The sequence below is a fragment of the Caretta caretta genome, chromosome 25 (genome assembly GCF_965140235.1).
Source record: "Caretta caretta isolate rCarCar2 chromosome 25, rCarCar1.hap1, whole genome shotgun sequence".
Classification (NCBI taxonomy): domain Eukaryota; kingdom Metazoa; phylum Chordata; order Testudines; family Cheloniidae; genus Caretta; species Caretta caretta.
In genome coordinates, this window is record NC_134230.1 from 14,536,838 (window position 1) to 14,554,694 (window position 17,857).

At 52.7% G+C, this 17,857-nt stretch overlaps 1 protein-coding gene across 2 annotated transcripts in view; it reads left to right on the forward strand.

Moving 5' to 3' along the window:
• Nucleotides 1–17,857, forward strand: part of PALM (paralemmin) — a 68,941-nt gene that overhangs the window by 14,304 nt on the left and 36,780 nt on the right. For both annotated transcript variants that reach the window (XM_048830844.2, XM_048830845.2), the window contains exon 2: nucleotides 16,640–16,688. In XM_048830844.2, coding sequence (XP_048686801.2) covers nucleotides 16,640–16,688 — 49 coding nt within the window. The remainder of the gene's footprint in view (nucleotides 1–16,639; nucleotides 16,689–17,857) is intronic.

The window sequence follows — 17,857 nt, forward strand, 5'->3', positions numbered from 1 at the left end:
ACCCCACCCTGCTGGGGACGGGCTAGGGAGCTGGCAGCCAAGAACGTGTCACTGGGTGACTCTGTTTCTCCCCATCTCAGCAGGCTGGGTGGGTTTCCTGCCAGGCTGCAGGGAGATTGATGGGAAGTGGAGGCCAGGTACCACCTCTGCCCTGACAAAGCACTTCCAGTAACCCGCCTCTCTTATAATAAAACCTTAATTAACTTAACCAGCCAGCAGCTGGCTGGAGAACAGAGCGAAGCCTCCCTGCTTGGCTAATTGCTTCGCCTTCGCCAGACACTCCCAGCCCTTCAGCTTCTGGTCCTCCTCCTCCAGGCCATGTCCACATGGGGCCGGCAACGTCCATAGGGAGGACGCTGATGGATTTGCCTAGGGCTGGGTGCCCAGCCTACGAAACAGCTGATATGGAGACAGAGGGGTTGTCCCCTCTGTGGGGTGGTTTTGTTCAGAAGGATGTTGGCTGGCTTTACTGTCAAACATGGCAGCTTTGGGCCATGGGTGTGAATGTGTGTGTCTGGGATCCTTCTCCCTGTTTTGCTTCACGCTCCGTGGTACTTGCTTCCCAGCCTCCCACGACACCCGGCCACACTTGCTGCATGATGAGAATTGAGAGGATCCTAAGTGCAGGCTTCAGATGCCAGCAGACGTAGAGATGCCAACCCTCCGTTCATCTCTGCCAGCCACAGATCCAATCCAGCCGCTCCAGCTAGCGGAAGGGAAGGGAAGGGAATATCTTGGCAAGGTTTCTAATAGCGGTGGATTCTATTTTGACTGAATACATTTCAATCCAAATTAAAAACCCAGCAACTGTTAAGTTGGGGGTTGACAGCTGCCATCTTGACAGACCAATGGGGGACTGAACTGGGAACCTTCAGAGCTAAAAGCATGAGCGGTTACAGCTTGAGCTAAAATCCTAACTAGTGATGACACAGAGGCCCCCTGAAATACACATTCACCCAGGGGTTTCATTAGCACCTTTCCTGAGCAGTAGAAAAGTTCCCAGATTCTCATTAACTTTAATTAACAAAGTTCCAACACAAAACAGCACGAAGAGGTTCTTGGACCCTAGGGCTTCGCAACAGTCACTATCCTGCATGGGGGAGAGAACCCAGATCTGCCTGCTCCCATGTTGCAGGCTCCTACTTGGCTGAACGAAAGGGGAATCTCCCTGAGGTGTTAGCAATACAGGACCTATGACACACAGCTAAGCAGTTCTGATTACACCTACTAGAGCAGTGATTCTCAACCAGGAGTCCGGGGCTGCTTGGGGGACTGCGAGCAGGTCTCAGGGGGGGCCACCAAGTGTGGCCGGCATTAGATATGCTGGGACCCAGTGCAGAAAGCTGAAGCCCCACCACATGGGGCTGAAGCCCAGGGCCCTGAGCCCTGACACCTGGGGCTGAAGCCTGAGCAACTTAGCTTTGAGGGGGGCCCTGTGGCATGGGGCGCTGGGCAGTTGCCCTGCTTGCTACCCCCTAAACGCCAGCCCTGGCTTTTGTATGCAGAAACCAGTTATTGTGGCATGGGGGTGTGTGTGTGTGTGGAGTTTTTATAGCAAGTATGCACGCATAGTAGCTTGTTCCATTTTATATTGCCTGGGTCTGATTATTAAAGTCTTGGGTGTAAAAAAGCTGAAATGGCTGAAAACTTAATTATTGGATGGGAACAGATGGCAAATCCCAGTGATAACTGGACCCAGTGGGATTCTAACCCAAAAGCCCTCAGCCGGGCTGGTTTTCATCACCTCACACTGACTCAACAGGCATTCTAGGCTTTGGTGGGCACACAGAGTGACATTACTGGAATCGTATCTAGACCAGGGGCTCTCAACCTTCCCGGACAACTGTACTCTTTCAGGAGTCTGAACTGTCTTGTGTACCCCAAGTTTCACCTCACTTAAAAACTACTTGCTTACAAAACCAGGCATAAAAGTGGCATCGCACACTGTTACAGACAACCTGCTAACTCTCTCATTTCTACCAAAAAGTTATAAAATAAATCAGCTGGAATATCCATACTGCACTTACGTTTCAGTGTACAGTACATCGAGCAGTATAACCAAGCCATTGGCTGGATGAAATTGTAGTTTGTCCTGACTTCGCTAGTGCTTTTTATGTAGCCTGTTGTAAAACGAGACAACTGTCCAGATGAGTTGATGCCCCCCACCCCCGGAAGATCTCTGCGAACCCCCAGGGGTACGTGTACCCCTGGTTGAGAACCGCTGATGTAGAGAGCACCTTTCTTCTTGAAAGATGCCCATCATTTCACAGTCGCCCCACTTCACATACCACTAAAATGTCGCTGCCCCTGGGGTGGAGCACGGCGAGTGTGTAATGATGCCACTGCCAAATTCAGGACAGGAAAGGCACAAGAATACTGTATCCAGGGGAGCGGTTTGCTTAGGGGGCGGGTAGATGGAAAGAAATTACCCAGTTGCCCAAGACTTCTGAAAGTGCTGTGGGCTCTTTAATGGCGAGAAGCAGGTCGGCCCTTGGTTATACATCTCACCCACAAAGCAGCAATGAACTCTGCCCTCCATCCCCACCCCCCTACCCCCCAGAGATGTGGGGTGGGCGCTTGCAGAATTGCCCAAGGTTTGACAATGTACATAGCAAGTTCTTCATGCTTAACAGGTGTGATTCTCAAGGAACTTTTATGCTGCTCAGACCCCATAAAAAACCCTAAAAGTGGGTGGAAATGGCCCCCTGGGAATCCCCTCCCTGCCTCCCTGCGCAGGGGGTCTCCCCAGCTGGTATCAGGCTGATGTAAGAGCTCTGCAGTGGCCTTGCTCTCAGACCTCCATGTATGGGGTGGACTGTGGGCATGGCCCAAATGCCCTGCAGTGATCTGGACTTGGCATGTGCTTCCCTTGCTGTAAAGGGTTTGAAGCAAAATTCTGGATCCAAATGCCCCGGAGCTCTGGGGAAGTTTGGCCCCAAACCCTGCAGCTCCGACCGAGTGGTGGTTTGGGGAAGGGGGCCGCGGGGAAGTTATCCTTTTCCACCCAGCATTTCAGTTTTACTTGTCACTTTCCTATATTCGCCACTTTGTAAATGTTCTTTCTAAGCAAAAGCATCTTCTTTTCTGCCTGGGCCTGGCCCTGCACAGAAACCTTATCTAGCAAACCCAGAACAGAAAGATGATCCCTGCCCCAAAGAGCTGACAATCTAAGGCAAGAGATTACAGGTGGATATGGACAGGGCTGTGCAAGGAGACAAGCCATGAGGGCTTGCAGCTGTCCCTGCCCAGCTGTCAGGCATCCAATGAGCACAGCTGGGCCACAGCAGAACCACCAGAATAAGGTGATCCGCAGCTGCCTCTTAAGCCCAGCAGCTGCAGAGGATCAGGGGAGGCTCAATGCATGTGTCTGTGGGTTCTTTACCAGCCCTGTACTCCCCTTACTCCAAGCCCTGCTCCTAGCCTTGATCCAGCTTAGACCCTGCCCTGCTCCTGACTCCAGGTAATCCAGTTCTGACCTTTGGCCCTGGTTCTGACTCTGTCTTGATCCTGGGCTCTGGCTTTTGGACTCTGACGTTAGTTCTAAAGGTGGGCTCTGATCCCTGGCTCTGACTCTCCCTTTATCCTGGGATCTGGCATTTGGGCTCTGACCACTAGGCCTGACTCCTGCTGTGACCCTGAGGCCTGACCGCCTAAGACCTGTTCTCCAGACAGACAGTGCTGTCACTCAGACTCTAGTGCGAGAGGGAGGCTTCCAAATAAAGTGTGGAGAGAGATTTCCTAGCATCCCATTTGAATCCCAGGCAGCCACAGCTTTCCTGCAGGGCGGGTGGATACTTTACAAGTGGCCTTAACTTGAATCCTGAGTTAGGGAGACTCCCTCTCAATTGGAGAGACTTGGCAGGATCACATCTGTCCCCGAGACTGCCGTATGGGAAGGGAAAGAGGATCTGGGCTTAAAGGTGACCTGCAAAAGAGCCAAAAGTAATTGGTGGCTGGCTCCTTTCTGCAGAAAAAAGATCCTGAAAAATGTTTGTTTTCATGGTTTTTCCTGCTTGTGTGATTTTTTTTGTTTTTGTTTTTTTTAATACATTCTCTTGCCTTAGCTTGTACCCTCTTTTGGGAAGTAACATTTTTGTTTTGTCTGTACAGCGCCTAGCAGTGGGGTCCTGGGCCAAGACTTGGGCTCCTAGGTGCGACCGCAATACACACCATAATAATCAGCAATGCCGTAAATGGACCCGCCTCGTATGATCTGTGAATAAATCTGTAACCGCACGGTAAACCCAGCCAGTGCTACGTTGAACTGACTCATCGCATCTTGTCCTGCATCAGCTACAATCTGCCGAGTCCGATTTTACACTGCTGGGCATCGGTTTCGGCTCATCACCTACCCAGCTGCTAGTAGCTACAAGGTTTTCTTGGCTGACGCCATGGCAGAGATCAGTTTGAAGAGGGGAAAAAGTGCTGGCTAAGTGGATTGTGATGGGGAGCCAGGGAGCAAAGCTGGAAGGTGCACGTGGGTGAAGCAGTGTAGCCTAACAGGCTGCTGGCAGGGGCCCGCGCAGTGGAGTATAACCGTACTGCTCCACCTCTGTAAAATGTGTGCCAATCCCAGGATGGAAAGCCCAGTATAAAGGTACTATAGTAAAACCCGTGAGCTGTACCAGCCCCTGATTCTGGATTTCAGAGGTGTCAATTCTCGAGTCTTGCAATATTGGGTGTTTTTTCTGAAAGCCCCAGCTCCTGGAGTCTTGTCGTGATGGGGGAAAAGTTCACTTTTCTTTCTTTGAAACAAAAGCTGAGTTTCTCTCCCTAGTGGTGGTGGAGAAACCTGTGCACCAATAAGTGTCTACACTGCGCACACTTCAGCCTGGGTCTGTGGGGCCTGGGCTGGCTGACTTGGTATTTCCAAGCCTATGCTTGAGCCTCAGCACTGCTTTGTAAACCTGGATTTACAATTGCTGGAGCTGGGTCTCACGGCTGTGCTTACCACGTCCACGCTGCGCTACGCCGACCTTCTGATGCGTCCACACTGCAGACTGACAGGGCATGGAGCCAAGTTACAGTGGGACGTGGGCTTTGACCCACCTCCGGAACCGGTTGCTAGGACCCAGCTCCTGAGTGCTGGCTGACCCTGTGTCAGACTGACTTGTGAGTGGGAAGAAGAAGGGGGGTTGGGTTCAAACATGGGTGGTCGGCCAGGCCTAGTGTGCAGAGTAGACGCACCCGGCTCAGACACCAGAAGGCAAATACAAAGAACCCAACGTTTACTCTAGTTTGGGGGTGGGGGGGGAATAGTGGGATTTCTTTGCCTTGGATTGCAGGAAATTTTCTTTCCTAGGCTGTTACAATTACTGGCTAAGATTGCTGCGCTGACCTTTCTCCCTGCTTTGTGCCAGACAACAGCTCCTATCCAAAGGAAGCGTTTGTAAGCTTGCATCAGGATTTATGTATGTTCAGACACCGTAAGCTGTACTGCAAGTTGCATAGAAGACGGGGGAGGGGGATGCAACCCAGAAAGTCCCCCGGGGGGGTGGGGGTAGAGATCAGCTGTTCTCCACCCCTGTTATTTATGTTCTGTAGCTTCTGCTCCTCTACACAAACGCTGGCCTTGGCTCGGTAAGCCCCGATACTTGGACACCGCTCCCCTCCCATGATCTCAACTAGTCAGAGTTCAGCAAGAAACAATGGGGAAAGGGAAGGGTTCTGTCCGGGCCTTGGAGCCGGGGATGTGTGGGGGTTTTTTTTTGTTTTGTTTTGTTTTGTTTGTATTTAAAATTATTGAAATTTTGAAGTTACTCATGTAGCAGCCTTGGAACAGAAGGCGGGTTGCCAAGCATGCCGAACAGGATAGGCTGGCTAGAGAGGGGGGGGGTGTGTGTGTGTGTGTGTGTGTACACACTTCCCCAACACAATCACAGCATTCCTTCAAGTCTCACAAAATTAAACAATACAAAAATTAAACCTTCTATGATTTTTGTTGTGTTTTGCGTTGATTTCATGCCCTTTAAGCATCCCTAAGCAGGGAGAGATTAATGAGGGTTTTTTTGTTTTTTTTTAAACAACTCCTTCTTTTTCCCTGTTTGCTGAGTCTGGTGACTTCACTGCAAATCTCCCCCCCTGCACATGCATCCCCAATACACGCCCCCCCCCCAACACACACACACAGACAAACATATGTGCAGGCACATCCCTCCATGCCCAATATATCCTCTCTCTCTCTCTCTCCCTCACGCCCTTCCCTCCTACAGCACATTTGTCATTCTTTTCCTCCCACGGGGATGTGTGTGTATGCATGTGTGTAAAAATGAGTTTGCAAAACAAACACATGCACACACATTCTTTAATGAGACTTCTTCCCATTCCCAACCCCCACCCCTCTCGCAAAACCCATCAGCTGAGAGCATAACCTGAATTCTCGAGCTAGCCAGCTGAAAGAACGGAAAGGAAGTGGGGCGGGGGGAGAGCGGCAGCAGGGGAAGAACCAGCGACAGTGGACCCCTGGAAATTCCCCTCTCAAGGCGATGGGATCAGAGCCAAGTTGTATGGGCTGGGGCTGGGGCTGGAGGCTACGGTGATGGGTGTGGGGCTGGGGCTGAAGGCTACAGTGTTGGGTGTGTGGCAAATATGAAAGAGAGCGAGTTGTCCAGCAAGATCCTGAGCTCTCTTGGGATGAGGCTGGGGGGTGAACGCTCCTTGCGAATGGGGGGAAAGAAGGAGGGGAGGGGAGGAACTGAGATGCTGGGATGGGACAAGCAGCCAGCTACAGACTGGGAAGGAGGGTCCCAGGTGTTCCTACCTGCTTCCAGGCCCATTCCAGCCTCTCTGGATCCCGCTCTCTGCTCAATCCTGGATGCACCAACCCCAGCCCCGCTGGGTTCCACTTTCCCCTCCAACCCACTTCGGCATGTGTGAGTTTAAGGGGGGGGGGGGGTGTAGAGGTGCTACTCCCATTTCCCCCAGTTCCATCATCTCTGGGTGATGCCCAGTAGGAGCTGAGGGTATTCAGCACAGGATTGGGCTCCCAGGAGCCCCTCCTTTGAGGTGCTCCCCAGCGGGAGCTGAGAGTGGTCCGAGCCGTCCAGGATCGGGCCCTTAGCTGAGTGGAGAGGAAGCAGATATTTTCAGTCCCTGCGCCCAAAGTAACAGCAACGTCTAGGTTGCCCAGAAACGGGATGGAGCTTCCCGGCATCTGCAGAACAATAGTCCCAGCTAAATCCCTAGCACTGGGACGGGGCTTTTCGTCTGCGAAGGGCTTAATTAATGGATCCACCCCACTTGCCTCACTTGACCCTTCTCTGTGTCGTTCCTCCGGCCCCTGGCCTTGTAACAGTGATCGCAAGCTCTTCTGGACGGGGAGTCTCCCCGGGGGTGTGGATCATCTACAGAAGTGGGGGGGATCCTTCTCTTGTATGCGTCACTGTTAAGCAAACTGCTGCCTCCCCAGGGGTGGCAAGGTGTTGCAGGTGTAACGCCGACAGACCCCAGTCCTCGGGATCGAACCGGGGAGCTTAGTGCATGACCCCCTGCTGCAGGAGCTAGAAGCCAGCTGCCTTAGCTAAGGCTGTAGAGCAGACTCCTTCCTCTCTCTCTGTAAGTGGTCTCGGCTACATGGGACAGAACACCACAACCAGGAGGTGCGTGGGTTACACAGGCCTCCCCCTCCAGTCTTCTAATTGTGGGCTCCCCCGGCACATCTTTCGCCATCTGCATCGCTGCCCTGCAGCAGTCACGCTGCGGAGATTGGACTGAGCCAAACTTCTGCCTTGTGGCAACTGCTCTGGCCGTTCCAGCCAGCAGCCAGTTAACCCTAGCTCAGCTCTGCATCCTGGCTTGCAAACAGGTGGATGTAAGTTAGGGCTTCTGAAATTCATCAGCCTGCCTGTCTCTATCCCCCAGTAGCCTAATTCTGGCCCAGACTGACCCTCTTCCTTTGCCCGCCGTGGGGAAGTTATGATCCAGCAGCTTGGGCCTGTCTGTATAATGGGTCAGACCACAATCACACACTCACTATCAACACACACATGTGAGTCTTCAGAGACTTCTCCCTTGACTACCCGGCTGCGAGTCCGGCCCCAGGAAGACCTTGGCAGAGACACAGCAACTGTATCACATTTGATGCCAAGACGTGCCTTGTAAATATGAATAGCATGGAGTCAGCGTCTCCCTGTGCAAGCGCGGCTGAGCTGGGATCCAGAAACCGGTGGCACGATTAGCTGCAGAAAGACCCTCATGGGCAGGGGCTGCCTTGCGGACGTTGGAGGGCATCAGCCAGCAAACACACTAGGCATGGTCGTGGGGTTGCAGATGTAGCCAAGTCATTGCATCGCAGACTGTTTAATGTTTGATGCCAATGTAGTGGAAGAAAGAGAGACATTTTACTTGCATTAGAGAAAGAGCAGAGAAATCTTTATGCTCCTGAGACCTGGCTGCTTTATCCACTCTGCGCTGCCTCAGCTCTGTGTATCGCTGACGTCTGGGGGGCGTTAAGGGCCACGCAGGCCTGGCCATTCCCAGTGCCAGCGGAGGCCGTGATCCGTCCAGAAGGGGTTTCTCAGTCCTGGAACCAGATCACGCCGTTGCCAAAAGCACGCTACTGGGGGGAAAGGGTCATTATATATTTTTCCCCTCTAAGGACCAGATAAGGGGGCTAGCAACTGGGCTGGGGGTTCTGTGGGGAGCCACTGCTGGAAATACAGGCTGGGAGCTGGCTAGATTTGTAACTGACAAGGGTGGAGAAGTGATTGTGCAGCTAATATGATCTCCGTGTGCTGAAGGCATCAAGTTAGTTTGTAATGACATCAGGAACTGGAATCCTTTCAGACCGCACCTGTAATATGGGCCCCCCTTATTAATTTGGATGATTATGGTAGCACGTGGAGATCAACCAAGATCAGGGTCCTGTTGTGCAAGGTGCTGTACAAACAAGGCATGGTAGCAGTCCATGTCCCAAAGAGCTGACAGTTTAAGTGGACAAGGAGAAAGGGATTTAACACACAAGCAGAGGGCTTGCAGCAGAGGTGCACCCCCTGGCTTGAAGTGGTTTCCATCATAGACAGGGTTTCCAGTTTAGTTCAGTGGCTTTCAGCACCCCTGGCTTGCAGTTTGCACAGCCATGCAAACTAACGACACAGGGGATTTGATCCCATTCCCGCAATTCCAAAGCACAACAAAAAGTGGCCTAGGGCCCTGTATAAAATTACAGCTGAATCAGGAGATCAGGTTGCACGTGGTAAAAGGGTATGTAGATGGGCGGTAACTGTGCTAAGGCCTTGGACCGTCCAGGGTTTTCACTGGAGCTGGTTGGAAAATAACTATTTTTTCATGAAAAATTTCAAAAGAAGCAGGAAAAAAGCGATTTGCAATCTTGGCACAGATCTTTCCTGCTTAGTCTTTTCAATGAAGAAATGTTCAATTTTTCTGACAAATGTTTCCCAAAGCCAAACAATTTTGCATCTTCAGTGCTGGGAAAGTGCAATCATTTTTTGTTTCCAGGCTTTCACTAAAAACCAGGCAAATGTCATAGGCAATGAAAATGTTCATTGAGTTGCCTAAACAAGTATCAAGGGACAGTTTTCACCCGCCTCTGGTTTTAACTCTATTCTGGGATGATGGTTCCGTCCTGTCTACATTACAGCTTTGAACCAGGACGTAACTTAATCACGCTGACTTGATGAATAGATTCATCGAATTTAAGGCCAGAAGGGACCGTTATGATCATCTGGTCTGATCCCTGACACTGTCCAGAAGATCAGACGAAGCAAACTGGAGTTTGTGGGACATGTGAGTGAGACGAGTGGAGGAAAATTGCCAAAGCAAGTTTTTTGGCAGGGAGTGGTGCCGGGGTTAGGGGGCGCCTGTGGCAAGCGTGGTGCGGGGATGTGGCTGGGATGTGGGATGGTGCCCTTCTCAGGGCTGTGAGAAGACTGGAAAATGTGGAGGAAGATTGGCGGCCAGTGGCTCCCGTTCATTGTGATGGGACTCTGTGACACTTTGCACTTTGAGGAGCAGGCCAGAGAATTTCATCCAGTTACTCCTGTACTGAGCCCAATGACTTGCGTTTGATTGAAGTATCTTCCAGCCGTGCTTGCTGTTGTGTGTAGCGTAGCTGGGGCGGCAGCCCAAGGCATCACAGACTAGACACCCGGGATCAGTAGCCCCTTCTAGGAACTGGGCTGCTGGCTTTGTAAGCTGAACTCTGCAAGAGGGAGCCGGCTGGCTGCACGATTCTCTTCCCCTGGAACCATATTAGGGTGAGGTAGGGTGTGGGTCACTGTTTTCCGTAGTTCACTTCCCTGTAATGGGTTTTCCTTCTGTATCTCATAATGGGGATAGGAGAATAAATGCTCATTGTATTCCCCACCCTCTCCCCTGGGACCAGTTCAGCCCCCAGGCCTATTAAACACATAACTACGCTCCACTGCCGGGTAGTTTTATTACTTATTAGCAATACAGCAGCACCTGGCGGTTCCATCCTGCCAGGCGCTGCACAGGCAGCCCCAAAGAGCTCACCACAACGGAAGGATTATTACCCCCCAATTTACAGAAGGGAAACTGAGGCACAGAGCAACCTTCTCCAAAGGTGGCGAGAGCAGGGCTGGGAAAGGAACCCCCATCTCCAGGCTCCCACCACAGAGCTGTAACCACGCCACCATCCTTCCTCTCCACCCTGGAACACCTAATCTGGGAGTAGAGGTTTTCAGTAAGAACAGGTGCAGCATAGACAATGGCTGCAGAGGCTCCCTTCACCTCTTAGCTGGCGGGGTCCCCTCCGTAGGGGATGGAGTGAGCCACCTGGAGCCCTAGATCAGAGGTGAGGAGGCTGGTTACGAGGGAAAGAGGCCTGGCAACCTAACAGGCAGGTGTGTGGCGGCGATGGTGGGCAGGAGGGATGGGTGTTGTCCGAGCAGCCAGGAAATCCCCCTCTTCTCCCGACGGCTGCAGTAAGTGTCTACAGCAGCAGCCTGTTCTTCCAGCGAGCCTTGCTGGGTGCATTTCCGCTTCCCCTGTGGTCCATGGGGAATAACTGTGCATGGCCCATTTTGATTAAACCTTAAAAGCTGGCCAGTCTCTCCTAGTGGGGTGGGAGCCAGGCAGCTGCCCCTGAGTCACTCTGGAAGGTGAACGGTGGGTGGATGTCACATGATCCCCTGTCCTTCAGCTGGCCTGGCACCAGGGCTCACGTCCAGGGCAGGAGCTCCTGGGACGCACGTTAATGTATTTGCCCTTCACCAGTGGCATAAATTAAGACTACAGAAGCTCCCCGCCCCCACCCACCGACACACACATGTGGTCTCCCTCCCTCTGCCTGATCCGGAACTAGCTGGGCCCTGGGGCATCCACCAGCTGATAAATATGCAAGGCCGTGATTTCAAAGCAGGTCCTGTGAGCTAGCTTTGGGGGTGGGGAGGGCGTGCTGCACAAGAACCAGGGGTCCCTTTCCCTGCCGCTTCCTTTATCGCCCCCCAGCGGGGTGGGTGCCAATGTTCCCCACAGCCACAAGTCTGGTTCTGGGCCAGAACATCCCTCCTGCCAGGGCCCTGGGCTGACAGGACCCCGCAGCTGCAGCAGTGCAAGTGAGGCAGGAGGGCAGCTGGAGCCCTTGGAAGATGTGGGTGCAATTCTCCGCTCCGCCACCGACTCCCTGTTTGACCCTGAGCAAGTCACTTCATCGCTCTGGTTTTCCCTGTCTGTACAAAAAATCCTTCCTTCACCTGCCTTTTCTGTTTCAAGAGTAAGCTTGTTGGGGAGAGACTCTCTCTTACTCGGCGCAGTGCGGTCCTGAGCTCAGTGTGAGGGGGGCACAGTCATATAAAGTGGAAGGGTGTTAAATTCTGGGATTTGGGGAACTTCTTCCCCCTACCCCAACACTATGAAAGTTCCCAGCCCTATGTGCTCTGTGTGGCACTAAAGAGCTGGGGGCACTGTCCGTAACCGCGCCGCTTTGCCACAAGTCTGCCTCCCGCGCCGGTAATGCGAATGGCCCTGGGCCTTTGGCGAAAACCCCCCAGGCCGGGGGGGGGGGGTGTTTCCTGATTCAGAGGCGCTTTGGAAACCTCGCTGAGCTTTTCAGGCGTGTCTGAAAGCCAGACTCTCTCCCCCTCCTTCCCACAGGGAGGCAGAAACCATCGGGGCCTCGGCCACCTCAGCCGGCTCCACTACTGTTAAAGATGCAGCAGCAGCCGCAGTCCTAACTCCCCTGCTTCGGGCACAGAGCCTCTGGTGGCTGCCGCCCATGGGGCACCCACCCACATGCCTCCCCCAGCCCCAAAGTGCAATCTGCAGCCCCACCCATGACGGCTAAGTCCAGGACCGAGTGTGACCCCGTGTGGTGACAAGAGGCAGTACGGGCTGGAACTCGAGGGCCGGAGGGTGTGTCTACACTGTCGCTGCGAGTGAACCTCCCAGCCCACGTCCGGGGGCTTGTGGGAGCAGGCTAAAAAAAAAATCTGCGTAAACGTTGCTTTGAGGTTAGGCTTGAGCCCCTGAACGGCAACCTCCATGCCGCTATTTTCAGTGCGTGAGGGAGCCGGCCTGGGAGATCTCACTGCCAGATGAAGTGTAGCCATAACCTGAGAGAACCCCAGAGTCTGTCCGTGTCCGGCAGCCTCACTAAAGAATTCCCTTCATATTCCCTAGAGCTGAGCCCTGTCTCTTCTCTGCACCTTTTGCCATGGCCAAGCAAACATCTGCTCCCCAAAGGAGCTGTGCAAAGAACTCGGTTTTGGGGTCACTGGCCGGACCAAAAACATAAAAACAGTCACTTTGGGTCAACCTCCGATGAAAAGTTTGTTTTTCTTTGGCAAACAGAGAAGTTAAAAACCGGAGGGGAAGCAAAACCTTTCGGGTTTGAGTTTTTTCTTTTTCTTTTTTTTAAATTGAAGTGAATTTTTCAACCAAGTCACTTTGAGTAAAAAAAAAACAAAAACAAACCACCCCCAAACATTTTCATTTTTTAAAGTCTATTTGTTTTTAGGGTTTCCCTTCCCTCCCGTGACCACCACAATTCAGCAAACTCAAAGTTTCTTGACCTAAATCTGCATTTTTTTGCGGGGGCCAAAAAAAATAAAAATTCCAACCAGAAAAGCCTGCCAGCTGCTGTCCCAGCTTTTACGGGAGCAATGAACCTGCACAGCTGGGGCAATTGTATGTTCCTGTCAATGACCAACCAATGGGAGAAGCTGCAACAGAAAGTCCTGGGGTCTGTGTGTCGTCACCTTCTCCTGGACTGGCCGTGTTCGCCGGGGCTATGTATAGTTGGAACAGGGACACACCTTTCATTGCTGTTGATCTGTTTGGGCTGGGGCATGTTTATGGAGGGGTGGGAGCCAGCTGGCTTCCTGCAGGTGCAACGCCCCTGGCTGCGTGTCTGACTTTGGCAGCAGAGTGAGCCCAGGGAGGCTGGCTAAGTGGTGTGTTACTGGAGTGCTTATGAGCAGGGCCCCGAGCCTTACGCAAATCACAGTCACAGCGAGGCGACGGGGAGCTTTAGGTGGGTCAGAGCAGCAATTTCAAGCTGTTTGACGCCGATTTCTAAGTCCTCACTAGAAAGGCTGTCCTGCTCGCCACGGAGCCTGCAGCTGCTCTGCTCCCAGGCTGCGACACTGTCCCAGCGCACGGCTGAGCAGGGTTGGGCTCACTCCTCGGATGGGCATCCTCGAACCACAAAGGGGCGCATTCCACCATGCCAGGTCCCGTTGCTGTGTGTATGACAGTGGGGGTTTGAGATCCCAGCTGAAATCTGTGCAGCACCTAGCACAATGGGGCCCAGACGCACAGCAAGATAGGGCCACTGCATGCTTCCCCGCACCCCACAGCTTGCAAGCTGAATAGACGAGAGGGCTTTCCCCATCCTGGAGCTGAGCCCCATTGGGGTTCCCATGGCAGGGCAGGGAATGAAACTAAGATCTCCTGCCTCCCACTCCAGGGCCTTAGCCACAAAAGCAACCTTTCTGTAGGGAGTATTCGGACTTGGTTCTGACCCGAAACCCCGGGCTGTGTGTGCTGGGCCTGTCTCTGTCTTGAGACACAGCCCCCGGCAGAACCCCAAGGCCAGCCACGGGGGTCTCGCAGCCCGCAGCATCGCTTATTCTGGAGCTGCGGCAAACGCAGGCCGCAGCCACCTGCCTGGTGTCCTCTCTGCCTGCCCTTGGTTGTCCTTGTTCGGAGACAGCGACAGGCCTGCTCCCAGGACTCGGCGAGAGAAACGCTCGGATCCCTCCCTCAGCACGGTGGCTCAGGGCCACACTCAGCAGAGAGGGCAGCAGGAGGAATGAATTGTCCAGGGGGAGTGACGGTCCGAGCTCTGGGACTGGTGTCTTTATACACCCGAGGGTCTCTTCTTGATTCCACCCCCCCCCCCACCCCCACCCCAGGGGAAGCTCTGTAGGTCTGAAGTTTAGGTTCTTCTGGATCACGTCTGCCCAGAGGCTGTTTGAGCTGCCACCGACCTCCAGAGTGCTGGGAAGCTCCCAGGGGCCGCTTTGCAAATGTTACGTTGGCACTTCTAGCTTCGGGAAGTGAATGGAAACTGTCCCCACAACAGGCCCTTCTGCAGCCCACCCCCTGCCCATATTACCATTGTATCTGAATGCCTCACAATCCTACTCAATGTATCCTTACAAACCCCCAAAGGGAACAGTGCTCGGTCCCCATTGCAGCACCAGGGAACAGGGTCCAAGAGAGGCTAAGGAATGCAGGAAGCCCATGGCAGACTAGGCAGACAGGGGTTCGATTCCCAAGTTCCCTGCTACTGCCCTAAGCATTAGGCCTCTTTCCCCTCCTTTAACTTGAGCTACACAATTTGGCCCTAATATGACAGCAAGAGCCATGGGAACAGGCCCTGCAATAACAGTTAATGGGCTCATAAACACGAGGCCTAGCTGTTGCCAAATTATTTGCCGGGATCAAGGCTCATCTGTACCCTTTTTAACTAGATCAGTTTGAACCTGGTATAGTTAAATTGGTGCAAACCCCTCGAGTGGTCAGTTACACTAGTCCAAAGGTGCTTACACCCATATAGCTTAGTCCTGGGCAACAAAGGGAAATTTTTTTGGGGGGGGGTCTAACCTAAGGTGTGAATAAATCCATCTAGTTGTACCAGTATAATCCTCCAGGTAGACTCCTGCCCCAGGGTAAACATGACCTTTTTTCAGGTGAGATTATGTTGCTTGGGAAGGGTTTAAGATAAACTGGAAAAAGAAGCCACTGTTCTACAAGAATAAGCCCAGATCTACACGACAAATGTTTGTGTGTGTGTGGAGGTGCAGAGATGTGATCTTCGGCCAACAAACAAATGTGGGTGGGAAAACCGAGACACAGAGAAGCTAAGGCAAGCTGGGTGAAGTTTTCAGATGAATAACTGATTTGCCAAAAAATGCATTTTCAGTACGCTGGAACCTTCTGCAAATTCGGGTCAAATCTGGCAAATAGTTTTGACTGAGCAAATTTTTTTATTTTTATTTCTTTTGAAAGTCAAACCTTTTACACTTTTCATTTCACGCCCAGGTTTTTGTTTAGAAGGTTAGTTAGTTCGTTCCTTTCAAAAGAAGGGTAAAATAAACACCCACGCGCTAAATGAAACAAGCAAAAAAACCCCAGTTGTTTGGAGTCAAATAAAATGTTTTGTTTGACCCTCCCCCCACCCCCAAAATTGTTCTCAAATTTTTCCATTTGGCCACCAAATTGAAAAATCATGTCTTCATCCCGTGCTGAGGCCATGTCTACACTACTGCTTAGGTCAGTACAGCTTACGTCACTCAGGGGCGTGAATAAACCTCCCCCCTGAGCAACATCACTCACACCGACATAAGCCCTGGTGTGGACAGCGCTGTGTCCCACCAGTATAGCTATTGCCCCTTGTTGGAGGTGGATTAATTATGCCAACGGGAGAGCTCTCTCCCATCCGCATAGAGCACGAGAGATCTTACAGCCGCATAGCTGCATGGGTACAGGTGCGCCTCTGTAAGGGCGCTAGTGTAAACATAGCTGCAGGCTAAGTGACATGCCCATGGTCACACGGCTGAGCAAGGACTAGGACTGAAGTTCCAGACCTCTAGAGTATGCTGCCTTCTAATTAGGATGCAGTGATTTGGGGAGTGCAGCAGGTTTCTATTTTCCTAACTGGATCTTCTCCCTCCCCATTGATTTCACGCCCAAACCCTCCCACCTCCCTACCCCAGCTCCTCTGACTTTCACTGGTGCTGAAGCAGCACCTTGGCAGTTGGGAGGATTCCTCGCCTTCGGACAGCTCCTCTCACAGCTGGAGCGACGCTGTCTGCCGTACTCTGGAGCAGGCAGGGAGTTAGCTTGTCCACAAAACTCCATTTGTCTGGTTCAAGTCCGGCTCAGGGACACTGAGCCCGCAGTGACCGTGAAATCCAAAAGGCCGCGTGGGATCCGGTGGAGACGCTGGGAGACCCCCATTCACAGGCTGCCGGGCCAAGGAGCGCTCTGTTTTAGCAACAAGTGCACAGACAGGATACACAAAGGGACAAAGGGAGGGCTGCAAAGGAAGGGGAAAGTTCAGCCATTGTCTGGGTGCTGTGTCCGGTTTGCTGCGGGCCACAATGATTCTATTCACAGACACACACCCCCAGCATGCGAGAGTCTCCCCTTCCCCAGCTCGTCTCTTCTCCTGTGCTCTGACACTCCCTGCGTTCGTTTGCTCTCGTTGCAGGATCACGGAGGCTGGCGCCATTCAGCAGGAGAGGCTGCAGGCCATAGCGGTAAGTGGTCCTGTCCCATCTCCTTCCGTCTTCGATATAGTACAACAAATACACTGGGCCTCAAGCAGCGGGTCTGGCTGCAAGTAGCATTTCGTGGCAACATGGCTGGCCCCCCTCCAGACCAGGGGGTGGTAATGTCAATATGCCAAAGCCCAGATCTGGGATGCAGGGCGTCACACTTGGCTGGAATGAGGGATAAATAGAACGTATTCGTGCAGCAGCCTTATAATGCCAGTGGGATCCCTTTCTTCAGGGTGAGTAGCTCTCTCTTTGACCCCAGGGCAATGGTCCGTTAGTTCTGATCTAAGTACACTGTCGGAGGCCATGGGACGCGGAGCGTACATTAGAGTAACCCCGAGGCTGCTCTCCTAGGAGGCCAGACAGGGCCCTGAACTGGCTCGGAATACGGGGAGTGCAAAGGTCAACTTAATCCCCTCTTCCTTCCCCACTGTCTCTGCCTTACATGCAGGAGCAGCAGGCTCCCAGTCTTTCCGATCGCTGCCCCTCCTCATGGGTCTAGTTATTTCCCCATTTCTTCACACTGGCATTGCTGTTTGATAGCCAAGCACGGCCATCCCAGAGACCAGCACCCTGGAGGGAAGGGGAGGTGTAGACCCCAGGGAACCATGGGCAGAAAGAACACAAAGAGACTCAGAAGATTAATCCTGACAATCCGTTCCCCGCCCCCTCCCCACGACCCTTCCAAAAAAGGTATCCTTGAGACTACAGGGAAATTGTGGATAACTAACGCAAAGAAAAACAATACAAACCGCCAGGAGCTGGTGTCACAGTTACCTGCTCTGGAACAATGCTGGGCTGGTTTTTGGAGCAGAGGAATGGGAGTCAGGATTCCTGGGCTCTTTTCCAGGTTCTGCCACTGCTTCCCGCATGAGTGTGGGGAAATCGCCAGGCCTTGGTATCCCCAAAGATAGCTACTTGTCTGGGCAGTGGTGGGGCTTAATGGTTGAATTAACGAACGGCCTCCGAGAGGCTGGGATGAAAGGCAAAAGAATGTCTGATTATTCGTTGCTATTACTAGTTCCCCAGCCAGTGCAATGGAAAGACACCCAGGGCCAGATCCTCAAAGGTATTGAGGCTCCTGACTTCTGGGGTCTGGGGCCCTTTGGATCAGGCCCCACAGGAGGGCGATTTCTTGCTTGCAAACAAGA